The 16865-nt window shown below is 40.0% G+C and overlaps 1 protein-coding gene across 1 annotated transcript in view; it reads right to left on the reverse strand.

The window, feature by feature from the left end:
- Window positions 1-16865, reverse strand: part of TENM1 (teneurin transmembrane protein 1) — a gene marked incomplete at its 5' end in the record, with an annotated part of 137927 nt that overhangs the window by 100350 nt on the left and 20712 nt on the right. Inside the window, 2 exons of the mRNA XM_008939684.1 lie at window positions 11900-12100; window positions 15720-15914. Coding sequence (XP_008937932.1) covers window positions 11900-12100; window positions 15720-15914 — 396 coding nt within the window. The remainder of the gene's footprint in view (window positions 1-11899; window positions 12101-15719; window positions 15915-16865) is intronic.

The following is a 16865-nucleotide window of genomic DNA, read 5'->3' on the forward strand; positions in this document are numbered from 1 at the left end:
GGAAGTATCACATGGGCCATGCCAGTACTTGGTGACACCTGCTCTTCAAGCCTGAGCTGGAAACCAAAGGGACTTGGAAGTGTCTGCAAAACATGAATTTTGAAGTCTTTGGCTGTCAACTATCAGGTTTTGTGAATGTGTTTCCTCTGGCAAGCATAAATGGAAGAGGCAGCAAAGGTGCATTCCCCAACAACTACTGCTATGTCTTCTCCCTGTCCTTCACACCACCAGACAATATTCGAGTGGAAAATGGCACAGAACTTCATGTGAAATTTGATATAATACAAACAAACAAAAAAATCAATCTGATAGATCATCACTGAATGACTGACAAGTGTTTGGCAAAAAAAAAAAAAGCCTCTACTGCCAGAATACTGAAACAGCACAGTTCTGACACATGTCTATGCACAGCCCAGTGTACCTATTTTAATGGAGATTTATAAAAAATAGAGGTGCAAAGGTCTTCATGTTTATCTATTCTTCCTTCTTCCAAATGAAACCATACCTGTCATCTCAAAAGCTCCCAGCAAAAGAGAACCCACAACAGGACTAGGTAATCTATACCACCTCCAGAGTACCTTCACAAATGTTCTCCCAATCTGCATTTCTCCTGCTGCAATACCTCTTGTCCTTCTCTCCATGCATCACATGCTTACATCTGACAACAAAACATATTGAAGGTCATCTCACAATACCACAATCAAGTTTGAGTGCTTATTTGTGTGAAGAAATTCAGAGTAACACTTTAAGTTAATTACATGAAGAGTGAAAACCTGTTCCATTGAATTTGTTCTCACATATACATCCAAAATATTTTCCATAGTAATTTCCAAAGGATCTGCTTTTGCACCCAGGGGGACTTGGTGGCCCAAAAGCTTTTGGGTGGTTTCACTGGCAACTGAAAAATAGCACTGCTAAAAATCACTCTAACTGAATAACTGTTTGATCCTGGCAGTTTTCATGTTATGAACTGTGTTATTCCAGGAGGTGTTCTACCAGGAAGCAATGAGGTACTTCAGGAGGTTGGGTCTTCCTCAGAGAGATGAGAGTTGTCGAAAAGTACTATTGAACGGTCACTGTCTTGAGAACCAAGCAGGGTAATCTAAACTTCACACAGCCCTGACTTATTATTATTTGGGATAATTCAAACATAATTAATGCACAACGATCAACTATTTTTACCAGAGGCAAAATTTCTTCAAAACTTCTCTGATATCCAAACATTGTTTCGGTTCAAACGTTTCTGCAGTAGGCTTTGTGCAGAAATCCTTGCTGACACGTTGCCTCACAGACACCTAACCACCTTTCTTATCTGCTCACCACAGGCCACAACACATAAAACAAAACCACTGGAACTAAAACGCCATATCCTCACTGTTTGTTACTCAGAACGTTTCACCATCAATCTAGTGGCAGTTTTAATTGCCGTCTGCAAATAGCCCCATCATCTCATTGAACTTTTTCCTGATACATTAAGTACTCTATAAATAGCTCTTCTGACTTCTAGTCGGAAGGCTGCCATTAACACTATTGTGTATCTCAAAATATATGAATGTAATGGCATTTAAAAAAAAACCCTGTGACATAGCTTCTGCTACACCCATTTGGAAGTACTTTTCTAAACTGGGAGCAGCAATTTGCTCGAAAATTTGTGTAGAAAAAGAATCACTGGACAGACAGAAAGGTCCAAAGGGCAAATACAGCAGAAGCGGTGGAAAAGACAAGAGAAACTTTTTCCCCTTCTTAGATCTTTTATCACACTTTCCCCCCTAGCTTTATTTTTCATCTGATGAAGAGTATTTTCTTCTTGATCCAAATCCAATTTGTATATATAAAACCCCTCACCCTTTATCGATTTCGTTGTGGTTCAAAATGGTATTTTTACAGTGCAAAAATTTAATCAATACAGCCTGATGAATCTGGATGGGTAATGGTAAACATACTAAGAGATATTTCATTTCAGGCAGCCAAAGCTCTGAAAATTGATACCTCTGAAAAGGATTACTCATTTGCCACTGGGTATATCTCTGTTTGCCCAGCCACAGTTACTGGTGTAAAGCAGAATACAATTACTCTGTGCTTGCCCCACCAGGGACTTTGACTGTGGAACCTGCCTCTTTCTTAGAGATGATGATGGTTGGCAGGTCGGACAAGGCCTTTCTGAGAAAGGTTTAAAATAAATGAGCAGAAGTGTAACCTAACAGCAAGGAAGATTAGACTGACACAAGGGTGAGGAGAACCACACAGTATCCTGACCGGGACGTTTTTAGAATACTGTTTCCCAAGTAAATGTGGAGTTTTTGTGTCAAATTTGGTCCTGTTTTATAATTTGTCTCCACTGTTTGATTTCAAGTTGCACATGTTGTAAAGCAGTGGGATTACAGCTGCCACTGGAGATTCAGGCTCTGACTAACAAGCTCTGAAATCCTTCACAATACAGGGAGACCCACAAAAGGCAACGCTGTGTAACATCCACCTTGTTTGATATTTTACTTGATGAGGAGCCTAGTCAGAAAGCAGTCCAGAACTGTCCATCCTGAGCAATAATGAGTGAGATGGAAGCCAGGAAAGCTACGCCTTTGTGTTCACTCGCACAGGGGGAAACCCAATCCTCAGTTCCTTGGGCTGAAAAGCCAGTTGTGGAGGGAAAATGGGAAACCTGTTGAGTAAGCGACAGACCATGAAAATCAGGAAAGATGTGAGGCCTCTGATAATGATGAGAAACATGGAGAGCAACCAAATGGCTTTGCAGGGAAAAGGGCAACAGGCAAAGATGGCTCAGTAGGTACATTTGATAAAGCTGTCTCACAGGTACAGCCTGAACTAACACAGCATCAGAAGAAAATGTGGATTTTCAGACACCTACTTTCAGCAAAGGTTTATGAGATTGTCTGAGTGGATCAGGATACACCTTTAAATAAGGACTAAACACTTTGTGATACACAGAAGTAGTATTATTAACCCTGACTCGGGCTCTGCTTAGAGCATAGTTTTCCACAATTATTTAATTAGTACATTTGATTAGTATTATTCAGTAAAGAAGTAATGATTTATTTAAGCACTTTTTGCAAAGAGTAGGCACCATTTTTAATTCACTGGCTTACAGGATGACCTTTGAATATGGGTCCAGTCACAAAAACTGGTCCAGTAAGTGCTCACCTTACCCAGATCATGTTCTCTGTACAATAGATGTACCTGCTGACTTCAGTAATGAAGGTATATTTTATTTATCATAACTCTGATGGACTGAAAATCCTGAAAAGGTGGGCACTGGTACCATGCTCAGCTTACTACAGGAACATCTATTCAGATTCACCTGTGTAAGAGCAGTGGAAGCCCCCAAATGACATAGATGCCATCGCTGCCCAAATCAGACAGAGTTGGCACTCAGAAGGAAAGGCGACAGTGACTTGCAGAATTTATAACACACTAGGACTGGATGGTTTTAAAAGCATATACTTCTATTTTTATAATTTTTTTTTTCAGTGAAGAGCCAGACTACATGGGCAGACAGAAACAGTGGATCAGCTAAAATAAGCCTTAGGAACTCTGTGTTCCCAACAAACAATTTGAATCACAGTAATGACTAATCTGAGAAATAAAAGGTCATTACCTTCTAAGTATATATACTCAGTATATACACAAGAGCTTCTACATAACATCTCGATTTCAGAATCAAAAGCAAAATCAGCTGAAGAAGCTGGCCTTGCCTTCTCTCTTTTTAGCACAAATAAGCAGTTTCTGGGACAAACTCGACGGGCAGGCAGAACAAGCTCTTTCAGAGGAGCAAGGAGTGCAGCCTCAATTAGCAGAAGTCGGACAGTGCCCGGTGACAGACTATGAGCTCTGCTTCCAGGAGCAGGGGGCAAACACTGCCACGCTCATTCCTGTGCTTGGGAAGATGAGTACAGAGAGAGATGAAGCAGCTCCCAGTAAATAAACCATAACTTCCCCTGTGTCAGCAGCATGCACAGAAATAGCAACATGCATCTGGCAGCTGCTGTTCTGTCTTGCTGCTGCTGAAGCAAAGATGCAGCTCATGACTTGCAGTTTTCCTGCCCTGGAGAGAAGCAGCACCTTGGGCACACAATGCTGGCTTTGAGTGAACACTGCTGCCACACTCCCAGCGTCCCTGCCACAGCTGCAATAGGCTTTGTAGATTTTAAGAAGGGAATGAGTGTCCTTTATTACTTCGCTCGCTCCCTTCCTTCTCCTCTGCTTGCATTTTTCCACTGCCTCATCACTCCCCCCTGGTCCCTCCTCGCCCGTGGCAGTGCTGCTTTGCTGAGGCAGCTCTGTGTTCCCCAGGACACGATGCCCAGTCACACACTGCTCAGAGACACCCCACCACTCCCCACGCCAGAGCTGACAGAGGCCCTGCTGTGCTGGCCACCTTCTTCAGGGCATTGTTTGTAACGACTGCACGGGTGACCAGAGCTGGAAACACAAACGTGTCACGTGAAGAATCAGAGTTCAGAAAACGATTTTGGATTACAAGGTGACAGATGCTACTCTAATAATCTGTTTATCAAATAGCCACGGCTTCCTAAACTGAAGAGCAACATGCCCAAGTGTACGCTGCAGAGACAATACACAAGCTTTTGCTCTACCACCAATTCTAATGTTCTTGTATAATTACTATAAAGCCCTAAAGTTCTTAAAGAAGGCAGAGACCAGGAATTCCTTAGATGTCTATGTGTATTACCCTTGCCACTATCTACACAATAAAAAAGTTTAAAAATGCACTATGTAGGAGAAAAGAAAGTCCCCATAATTTTGACATTTATGAACAGCAATTTCCTATTTTCAGAGATAAGTTAAACTTCAGACTCTGCTGCATAAGCATATTGAAATCACAGCTATTTTTGTAGAACTCTTACCATGACAATAAAAAAAAAACATATTATAAATATTTGCTTTTCAGGCACAGATGCAACACATTTTGCACAATAGATGCTCTGAAATACATTGAAGGACAAAACTTCTAGTGGTACTCTTGCTCTATCAATTCCCATTTGTGCTTTTCCAGCTGTGAGGAAGGAAGTTCCTGTCTGAAACAAGAACCCTTCTTTAAACGCTGGTGGTGTGGACAACTTGTCAAGAGTTTCATCACTGGACTTGGCTTAGTGAATAAAAAGTTGAAGATTTTCTATGTTGCTACTGTTCTGTTGTCCGTCCAGGCTGTCCCCCCCACCCAGTGCAGCACCCACAACACCAGCAGAACGTTCCCACAACTCCAGATACCTCTTTTATAAAGGGTTCTTGTGGAGTATGAGGCTTTCATATTTGGAATTTCTATCTTGATATTTTCTTGGACACAGAGTATTCACAAAAGTCCTTCCCATACTATATCCTATAAGTTATTTTACTATGGTTCTTCATCACTACTTAGTACCCTGACTACCACGTAGGTGGTAAGGTCAAGATGTAAAAAGGGATGCAAGCACCAGAGCTTTAAATGTCTAAATCCAAAATTTAGACCCTTTGCTTAGCTTACCTAATTTGAAGGTGCCTGAACCACTTTAGCATCTCAACTGATACTAAAATGCTACTTATTTGCCAGGTTTTGCTACTAGATAATCACCCAACTGATGTCATAACAGCTTTATGGTAAGCTCTCTAGTTTCACAATCTGCACGATCTTACACAGGGGCTGCCTAAGGATCCTGAAGAGCATTTCTCTCAAAACAGGTCTACTGGAGCTGGCCTAGCACAAAACACACTGAGGTGGACAGGTCTTGGACCCAATGGATTCCCCATAGAGATGCAATGCCATGCACATTGAGAAGAAATCCTCTGTTAGCTACCTAGAACAATTCAGGTACCTTGCTCCTGGACAGGGGAAAAGCTGCTGGGACAGAAGCATCCAAAATTTGGTCTGTGGATCCCACCCAGTGGAATAAGTAACACTTTTCTGTGGATTAGACCAGGATTTATGAAAGCTGACTTAAGTAAATGATGTTTACATTTGAATGAGGGATATTTCCAATAACTCCTGAATGAGGTACAGACAGCAATAGGTTAAGAATCTTAATTTTCAGAAAGAAAAAAGGAAAGAAAGAGCCATTATTTTTGGCATATCTGCAAAATAAGCAGCAACCAGTTGAAAAACATCCCAAATTTGCTCATTGTGTATCTCATACCCTTGACTTACCCTATATCTTAAATCAATACATGACTACATCAGGTATTTCTGGTTCCCTCTGGACTGATTTCAACATGCTGGAGAATTAATTTCTATTGGAGTGCTTCTTCACTGCCTTAAATTTCCCATGTTTTAACTTCTCCAGCAACACATATTAAATGTTCCAATCTTTAACTACTAAGTTTTTAATAGAAATCTTGCTCACCAGACCTCTTTTTGCAAACTCTTGCAACTCTACAGGAGACACAAATCAAACCAGTCACACATCGTTTTCTCCTTTCCAATGAAATATACAGTAGTAAGAAGAGTCTTTCTACAATGTCAGGCAGTGTACAGCGGGGGAAACTTCAATCATCCTCTTAATTAGCAAAACAGTAATAGTGAACGCTCCTCACAAATGAAAAAAAGAGGACAGTTAGATGAAATTAAGTCCATCATTTCTTCAGAGCAAAACAATGAAGGATGGTTACAGTGTAATTAAAAAGTCCTTGAAATTTGTCTAAAATGGGGAGCAGAGTAGAAGTAGAAACGTGGAAAAGAGCAATCTACAGAAAATGCACGACATGACATCACGGAGTGAGGAAATTTCAAGGCTATTTTCACTACTGGGAGTTTTTTTTGTAGTGAATATCTTTGTCCTTGGCAAATGAGAATGATTGACACCCATAATTTGCAATTTCCTAAACCTGAAGAGTTTTCTGATTGCAATGAAATGGTTTTACCTAATTATTTTTTCAAGTTGCGGTTTTTGATGTTTAATTTGAAACCAATTTGAGATGTCTTGAACTATATTAATATACTGTATTATGCCTTCATTTCTTTTTGAAGCACTTTACTTTAAAAAACGCATACTTCTAATGATTTTTAAATCACTCTACTCTGCACATATCAATTTACAACAATTACAACATTTTGCATTTTTCAAAGCACTTGAGTTTTAAAGAGGTTTTATGCTTTGCAAGATACTGAAGGAAGAGGGTGCTGATCCATTTTTACCCTTTGTAAAATTACCACCTATCTTGCTAGAGAGCTTAACCAAAAATAGATATGCTAAATATATACCATCTCTCTGTAATCATTTTAGGATGAATGTTTTTTGTGACTAAGAACTGCCAGTATTCTTTTCCCAATCATAATTAGGTTGCTTCAGTGGTATAAATGGATTCAGTGGAATTATGACAAATGTCCTGGAGTAAGGAGGATGGAAACTGGCCTACTTTGCCTGAAGAGAGTCTAGAGGAATGAATACAGGACAGGATGTCACAAGCATCATCTCTGTCACAGATTTCATTACTTTTCAGTCTGTAATATTTTAGGCATAGTGCCGCAATTAATTAGCGACTCAGGGCTGGATTCTCACCTGAAGCACACTGGGATTGCACTGGTGGCATCACTGCAATCACACTAATTTATGCTAACCAAGGCTCTGCCCCACTGTACAACTCTGTCATCCATTTTCCCTTCATATTTCACTCCCTTAATCTCAAGGCTCCATGTTAAAGGTGTCAATCTAAGAACAGAAGGTGAGGGGGTTTTGTTCGTTTTGTTGATGCTGCACCTTTAATTAGCCAGAGCTTCCCTTCTACCTGACACAAGTAGTCACTACTCAAAAGTTGATTTTGTCTTTCTGAAAAGAACTGCCTAGATGCCTCAAAGGGAGATGACTCATTAACATCAAGGGATTTTGGATGACAGCCTATAAATAAAGCAACAAAGATCCATAGACGGTAAGTAGAAAGTTGACTATACTGAAGTCCTGGTGACATTAAAATAGTGTATTATCAGTCTGCCACCCTACTGTATTATTGTCATGTGTGCAGTAAATCACCCCCACACCACAGGTCAACAGAGCCATATGTTCAAAGTCTGAATAGCAATGGATTTTCACATACAATCATAACTGGATTCGGTATGGTATAAAGATGCTGAGGCTCTGAAATATTCCAAGGATGACCTTTTCCAGCACATATAGCTTCCACAAAAAATATTTTATGATCAGTCTCACTTGGAACAGACTATGAAATTCCTGTTCTCTCTTCACATCTTTTAGAAGAGAGGGGGAGACTAAACGAGAAAGGAACCCAATCTCTTGTGCATCTCTCCTGGGCCTGTCCACTGTCAGATGGCTAAATTTGTGAAGGCCATATGTCTTTGAGCATTTTTATGCCACCTTGCCAAAGGATGACTGAACTAGGAAAAAACTAAAACTAAATGAACAAAGTGACAAACAAGATAGCAAGGAATTAATTCAAACAGGATACTCACATTTACATTGTGAGTATTATCACAGGGTTTTAATTTTCAATGCTTCACATCAGAGAAACACTTGTTTTTCCACAGAATAATCATTAGAGAAATAAAATCACATGATTATTTTGACAGCATGAGCTAAAAGCCAGCACAATGTTTGAAGATGACCTATTTGCTGTATGGTAGGTGTGACTTCTGGGGTCAATGTCTTGGGCAATGCGGAACTGTAGCAGTGCTGTTGCTGTTTTTTTTTGTCTTTGAAACACTTTGGGAATACATATACAAGAGCAAGTAACTGCTTGAATGATCAGGCCATACATTGTTAGCAAAATGGCATTTCTTTAAGTGTGAAAAATGAAACCCCTTCCATAAGAAATGCAGGACAGAGGAGCTAATGTGTAGGCATCTTTTTTTGTCTTTCTTTGACCTTTGAATATTTAAGCTTGGAATTTCAGTGTTCCTTTAATGTAACTTTTTAATGAAGCAACAGGAAAAGTAAACTACACACTTTATGTGATCAGTTATACTTCCCCCAAAGGCCTGCCCCAAAACCAAGAAATACATTTTTTTTTTTTTTCTGGTATTATTCTTCTTGAGGAGGTGGAGGTAGAGGCAGTGCTGTGTTAATGGCTGGACTTGATCTTAAAGGTCTCTTCCAACCAGAAGGATTCTGTGATTATGAGAAGCAAATGGATATAAAATATTTGCTCTTTTTATAAACATTAAGGGCTATATAATTATAATGAATTTGACAAAGAATTTGTCTTTCACCTCACAGAAAGAAACACAATTGTAAGACTTTTCACCTATTCAAACTGGGAGTAGAAGTTGCACTTTTTTAGCAGAGAGTGTCAAGCATAACAGAAACAATTTACCTAAGGACATGGTAGATTATCCTTCATTTGCATTCTTTTTGAGAAGGTTGAATGCCTAAAAACTAAACAGAAATTCTGGGCATCAAGCAGAATCTGTAGGATGATTTTTTTTTGGTACGCGTCCTACAGAAAATCAAACAGCATGAACACCATGGTCTTGCCCAGCCTCAAAAAGCCATGAATAATTACAGATCTTAGGCTAGGGTTCCAAACATTGGCAGTCCTTCAGGATACGCATGGGTCACGCAGTCAACTTTCATCTCTGTTCCTCCATGTCCCCACTGGTTTCTGTCTCTCCCCAGCCTGCCACTGTAAAGTGGACTTTCCTACTGTTTGAAGAGCTAGAGATAGGCAGGGAGGGGAAGGTGTCAGAGAGATGACATGCTTACAGCAGGGGGGGTTGGACTAGCTGACCTTCAGAGGTCCCTTCCAACCCAACACATTCTATGATTCTATGAGATGGCTCACACCTCTTCAGGTGGGCCACACTACATCCAGGATAATGTACTCAAAATATGCTAGCACCTTTGCTGTTTCTACTTTTTAAAGTAGAGCAAGATTCGTTGATTTGTATTTAGGAAAAACACAAACCTTAAAATAAACTATCCTTTTATTTTGAAAGTATTTTGAACTTGCTAGGGGATGCAGAAATCATCAGGACAGGAGCCTATACTCGTCAAGGTGATACAGAAAGGCAAATTTCACAGTACTGACGATGACATTGTACAGAGACAGGGGGAATGTGCAGGGGTTTGAGGCAGGCTGAGACTGCTTGCCTACCAGCTTGCAAAACTTGTTGTCTGCTTGCAGACGAGCAGTCTGTGGTTTACCCTTTTCATCCTCTCCATTGCACAGAACCTCATGATTTTTTTCTATTCACGTATGACAGCTCGTTTATTCTGACCTTGTTGACTTCCTCATCTGATGTTTCTCTTCCCCACTAAACCCAAGCTCTACTTCCAGCACGCACAGCAATCACTGATCCTGGGAAGAAAGCTTCGAGCGCAAACCAACATCTATACTTCAGCTTCACACTCCTCATACTGCCACACCAATCCTGAATCTGGTTTAACACGTAGGAAGAAAGATATTTTTGCAAGGAGAAATCTGAAGTATGTAGCTATAAAAGAGAAGCCTGTTGGTGGCTATAGAAGCATCCTTGGATAACTTAGAAGACGGTAGGGATGAAGAGAGGCATTGTCCCTACTGGTTGGTGGAAGTAAGGAATAAAGTTACCATTCTTCTAAAATTAATCAAAAGAGCTTTGGAGGTGAGACCAACATGAAAACTAGGATCCTAGCACACAAGATAAAAGCCTCTCTGCTGCAGTTATTAGCTCTTTGTTCCTTTAGTTAGTATCTAATTGCCTCATGCAGCTGATGCAACAGACCCACTGGAGATGAACATCTCTCTGTGAGCAACAATAACGTTGTACTAGAAGAGAATTAGTCTGCTTATTTTGTGAGCAAAAAATGAGTACATAGCTAGCACCTTTCCTAATTATTTGCTTCGTTAATGGAAGCAATTATTTTACTAGCCTTCAGGGAATATTTTTAACACCTAATAAAGTACATGATAAAAATGCAAGCAACTGGGCCTCTGCTGAAAGCCAGCAAAAAGTCAATTCTTACCAAAGCAGGTACCACATCTGACCATGTTGGAGTGCAGCTACATGCATTCATTTTGGAGTGCAGAATGAATGCAGGGTCTTTGGAATAAATACTGAAAATCATTACTAGGTCAATAGTTTGTTGCTGAAAAAAAGTTATGAAGGAGGACATTTCTGAAGTTCCATCTTAAAGATCATAACCATACACCTTAAAGATCTGCATGGAAATTTATACCATTCCAAGTGTCCTTTTGAATGATGATTTCTAAGAAAAATTGGTGACTTGGACCACTGGTTGTATTCCACAGCATTCAGCAAATATGTCACCTGCAGCTATTCTGGACTGGGATGTGCTAGTTATCATGTGAGATTCCAGTTTTGTGAGCTTTATAGGGGAAAAAAAATAGTAGTACCTACACTGGTAATGACATGCTCCATTACAGAGTAAAATGACCAGAGTGCATTCATTTCAAGAAAATGAAACATAAATGTACAAAGCACAGAGGAAATCCATTTTAACTCTTAATCAAATTCAGTGGGATCAAACCTTGATGGTCCTCTAAGAAAGAAAAGAGTTTTTATCTCAGTATGAGGGAATGGATGGTCATTTTTGTTTAAAGATTTTTTTGACAGAGCTTTCTTGTTCATGAGTCACTGCATTTAGACTATTTTTTTTTTTTTTAATATCCTACCAGTCTCTGCCAGAGTTGTGGATTCTCTCATTGCATGAGCCTGGTAAATGTTCAACATCTAAGGTGAGAGTCATGCTTAACTCCAACCCATGCCAGGAGGCATGGAAGGACTCCTGGTCTCACTGTCAACTTTCTTGTCACAGAGAAAAAGCCCTTCCATCCTTGTGAGCAGAAAGCCAGCTGCTGACAAGCCCGTTAAGTGCTGTGCCACAGCATCCTGGTTCATCCCTATCTTACTTGGTAAATTCACAGTAGCACAGCAATGGTAACTCCTTTCTTTCATGACTCAAATAATAGCATTACTGAAAAAATCAAAACTCCAGCATACCTGTTGAACAGTCTGAACCCGTCCACTGTGGCTCACAGCTGCAGAGCCCTGTGTCCAGGAGGAAAGTGCCGTGCCCTGAGCACTGCTCCTGGCAGACGGGAAGGGCTGTCTCACAGTTCACACCCCCCCAGCCCGTGGAGCAGTGACATTCTCCTTGGACGCACACGCCGTGGCTGGAGCACATCGGATCCAAGCAGTCCTCTGCAAAGCAGGGAATATACAACTTAGAGCATAAAACTTGCACCTGTGCAGTGGTTTCCTGGTGAAATACAACATCAGGGATGCAGATGAATTTGGTGATTTTTGTGCAAATATCCAAACTGAAACAATGTTGTTAGGACAAGAGGAAAGGGTCTCATGTTGTGCCAGGGGAGGTTCAGGTTGGACATTCGGAAGACTTTCTTCCCTGAAAGGGTGACCAAGTCCTGCACCAGGCTGCCCAGGGAAGTGGTGGAATCCTCATCCCTAGAGGGATTTAAAAGATGTGTAGATGTGGTGCTGAGGGACATGGTTTAGTGGTGGTCTTGACAGTGCTGGGTTAATAGCTGGACTTGATGATCTTAAAGGTCTTGTCCACCCTAAATGTTTCTATGATAACAAACACAAGAAAAAACAGTCTGTGCTAACATCTGTGCAAAAGTACAAGCTAAAAACAAGAATAAAGGTGAGTATGTAGATTGATAGAGATCACAATTCTGCTTGTCATGGACAGTGTCTTACTTTTAAAACAGGGATCCCTGAGACAGATCTCCTGGTTCAAGGCAGAGAAGATTGTGCTTCAGTAGCTGGCTAGGAAAGAACTGGAGCAACTAATAATTACTTCTACAACTGTGCACTGTGTTTCCATTTGGGGTATTTGTGCTCTGTGTTTTATTTACATCTGGAAAAAGATTTATTCTTTAATCTTCTTGTGGAAAGCTATCTCTATAACTGAAAATTTGATAAAAAAAAAAAAAAAAAAAAGGCCATCCACTAACCCTGAGCAGTAAATCTGTGAATGCTTGCTATAAAAAAAAAATCTCATGCACTCATAAAAAGTATGTGCTGGGCAATTGCAGATAATGAACAGATTCATAAAAGTCATAACGTACTGATGAACAATTTGCAAACAGACAAAGAGCTAAATTTGTTCTCAATTTGGATTAAACTATTCTTAGTGAAAAATTCAGGAGCTCTGTAGGAGAATTTAAATCAGCTGGTTAGTCCTGTATAATCAGCACAGGCTTTCATACAGCCCCAGCATTGCTTTAACAAGGCAGATCTGAAGCAGAACATAGCCTGGGTTCTCTGGAGGCTGCAGGAAGACTGCAGACCTGAAGAGGATTTGTGGGGTCCAAGCATGGGAAACAATTAGCCCAAAGCCTATTCATGTTAGATCATGCTTCAGATTAATGTTAAAGAAGTACTTTGAAAGTTCTTGTATCTATTTTTCAAGTATTGGCACAAGGACTGTTTTAATAATTAAAGTCAGCAAACAGCATTCTATGCTACAGGACTGGGGAGATGCTTCACTAAGGGAAGACTAAATACTTCAGACGTAGAGATTAACAGCCTCCAGTTTATAGGACCTTTTGACCTAAGAATAAAGAAGTGATGCTTTATCTTTTGAGCTGCTCTGCCATCAATTCAAGATCTTACTTCAAGATTTATGTTGTACCTTTTTCAGCCTTCTAGGCTTTTGCACAGCACAAAGCAATTCCAAGAGAGGGGAATCAGTGTTTTTAACACGTATCTTGCCAAGCATAGGACAAATATACCCAGCAATTTTCTCTCATCCTGAGACAGCTCCTTGTTTTGTTGATCTTTTAAAATTAATTGAGTGATTCCACAAACAGTTTAAAAAGTATCACTCATTCTTGTAATGACAACCTGACAGGACAAATTCAAAGGACTCTCATGGCAAGGAATACATGTAGCTACTGGTGTTCCCTGGATAGTACATCTGTTACTATGCCTCTATGTTAACAATACTACTGCAATACTAAACTCATATTTACATACAATAATGCAACCTGAATTCCTGACAGAATTACTTCCAGTACTGCACAAGTTACGTTGTCCAACCCAGGAAACTGAACAGTCATGTCATGCACACACTGTTACAGTAAAAACTCACTGTACTTGTCTGCACAGGTTTGTTTCATCCACCTTATATCTACAAAACATCACCTTTTCAAAAAATTGTAAATATGCCTCTTTAAAAATCCAATGTTTTCACACTCTTAGTTGTCTGAGTACATTGATCTTGATTATTTTTTATGGCACAAAACAAAGCAACCGAAAACAGCAGTGAGCCTCTCACCCCAGCTACAGGCTTGTTTGGCACCATGGCCTCAGTGAGGAAATCTGGGTATTATTTGCTTTTTCCCATTTGAGTTTCCTTGGTTTTGTCCATTTTTGAAGCTACCAGTGATGGAGTATGTCAGAAGCATTCTCCTGACGCTCCCTTTAAAAACTGTACCAGGTATGTCAAATCCATCAAATCCATCCTGGACATTTTTCTGACTAGAGAATTCAAGCCACATAAAGAGGCTCCTCTGTGTGCTACTCAAAAGAATTACCTAAAATCTGTACAGCAGGAAGCACAAAGTATGCTGTCACTAGCTTCAGGCTAAGGGGGCTAGTGGAAAAATCATCAAATCAGGGCAAGCATGAAGAAGAGTTCTGCTTTCCGAGGCTATGCACAGGGGGAGAAAGTCAAAGCTGATGAGCTATCTCAGGAATGCTAAGAGGCAAAACCCAACTGCCTCTTTCTATAGATGAAGGCAGTGACACATCAGTACCACAATGAGCAAAAGTAAAGTTACTTGTTTCCAGAATTTCCCACTTTTTATTAGCCAAACTTTAATGGATACCAGTTTAGTGCCCTGAACAGTACTCGGAGTAAGAATGACACATGACAACAGAATTGCACAACATATTTTGGTAAACTGAAACTGTTTGCGACTCTTTTGGCTTGATATTGTCAGCATGTTCTTTGCAGAAAAATCTAAGATGTAACAGAATGAAAAAAGGGAAAAGTTGATTACAATCTTCTGCTTATTTTCAAGAACCATCACATCCTATGTTATTTAAATGATCTTCTGACTGCCTTACCCTTAGCTTTTGGCCAAGTGAGAAATTGTGGACAGGCTGTCTGACATTGTGTGCTAAAGGACTGAGGTTACTGGCAGCAAGGAGGATGGGGGAAAAAAGTGTCTGGAGCCCAAGAGAAGAAAACAAATCAAGATGGTCTTACTGGTCTTACAACCATCACAAAAAAAACAAAAACAAAAACAAACAAACAAACAAAAAACCAACACAAAACCCCCCACTAACAATAAAAAGGAATCCTTGCTTGCTGGGAAGCTTTTGGAGGATTGAGAATACACTGTTTGCTGAAAGGCAAAAACATCCACCCAGTTCTGTTCTGTGACTCATTGCCAAGGAGGGAACAGAAATAATCTAAAAACTAGAGTCCTCCTGGACTGAAAGACACACTATTTCAGAGGAGTGTCCACAATTACAATTACTACAATTATCAGATAGTCTTATTAGACAATGTTCAATAATTTTAATGTTTTAGAGTAAAAATCTGAATCTTGGAAATGATGCAATCAGCTCCTACTGATTGTGACTGAGACCTGAGTGCCTTTACCTTTGATAATTTTCTGTCTTGACATTACTTTCTATGAGACAGTAGAGGTGCTTTTGATCAAAACAGTACTGCTTCACAGTAAGCTTCTCACATCTACATGAGTTCTTAACCACCTTAAAACAGGTTTGGAGATTAAAGAGAAAAATCAAACCCCACAGCTATAGAGAGGGAAACTTCACAAACCTTCCTCACAGATCTCTCCTTTGTATCCAGGGACACAGATGCAGACGCCCATAATACAAGTTCCATGGCCAAAGCAGGTTGGATCAATGCACTGTTCTTCTGGAACATCACATTCTGGTCCTTTCCACCCATTTCGACACACGCAGTGGCCCTTCTCATATTCTCCATTTCCACTGCACAGCACTGGGCAGGAATCTGAAGGAGACAGATTTCCCTTTTTAATGCACTGACATACTTACACAGCTAAATATTTATTGCATTTATCATGCTGTGAAATTGCTTTTCCACCCCAGCCCCCCGATTCTCCGTTTGATTTGAGGGTGTTGACAGGCTAAAATCTTTGAACTAGGTAATGCAGCAGTAATAAAATGTCCTTGTCTCCTCAGTCTGCTTCAATAGCATACCTTAATTTTGACCTGAAATGAGGTATCTTAGAAGATAAAAATTATTCCCTTCCCTTGATTGGCTTCTGCAGAAAATTTGCAGTGATGCCTGCTTATGATTTTCAGTAAGATTAATGTCTCTTCCCTGTGAACTGAAGCAAGATACTGCTCTTTTTTAGTTTGTTCTAAGCAGACTTAAGATTACTGAAGTTTTAACCATTGCTCATCTGCACACAAACCACTGATGTGGAAGCTCACTTTTACCATCCAGCATCAATTTCTGAGCCAATCAAGCTTCTAAAAATTAAAGGCAATCCCAAATTTGAGGAAACATTGGAAAAACGTGAGAACTTCCAGACATATGCAGACATGCTGACAGAAATATATGGAAAAGAAGTAAGCTCACTTACAATCTTTTTAGCATGTTTTTTGCCCTAATATTAGCAAACAGTCCCTAAGCTGCTTTAGGTCTCTTTTCTACACCCTAACCACGTTAAGACCAGAGAAACATTTAACTTATGCAATTTTCTCCAGAGTGAAACTGTCACTTTTAAATAACAGAAGACATTATGCTAAGCTAACACACTTATTAAAAAATGTATTTTATAATCAGAGTGGATGCACAGAGGGATGGAGGAACCTATTAACTCTGGAAGTCAGGGAGAGAGAAGTGGTTGATGCATCTCAGCATAAAGAAACCTTCTACGTGTGTGGTTGTTCTGTATCTGCCACCTAGCTGGAAAAAAGAATGTAATCTGCTTTA

The sequence above is a fragment of the Merops nubicus genome, unplaced genomic scaffold (genome assembly GCF_000691845.1).
Source record: "Merops nubicus isolate BGI_N331 unplaced genomic scaffold, ASM69184v1 scaffold21864, whole genome shotgun sequence".
NCBI classification, from domain to species: domain Eukaryota; kingdom Metazoa; phylum Chordata; class Aves; order Coraciiformes; family Meropidae; genus Merops; species Merops nubicus.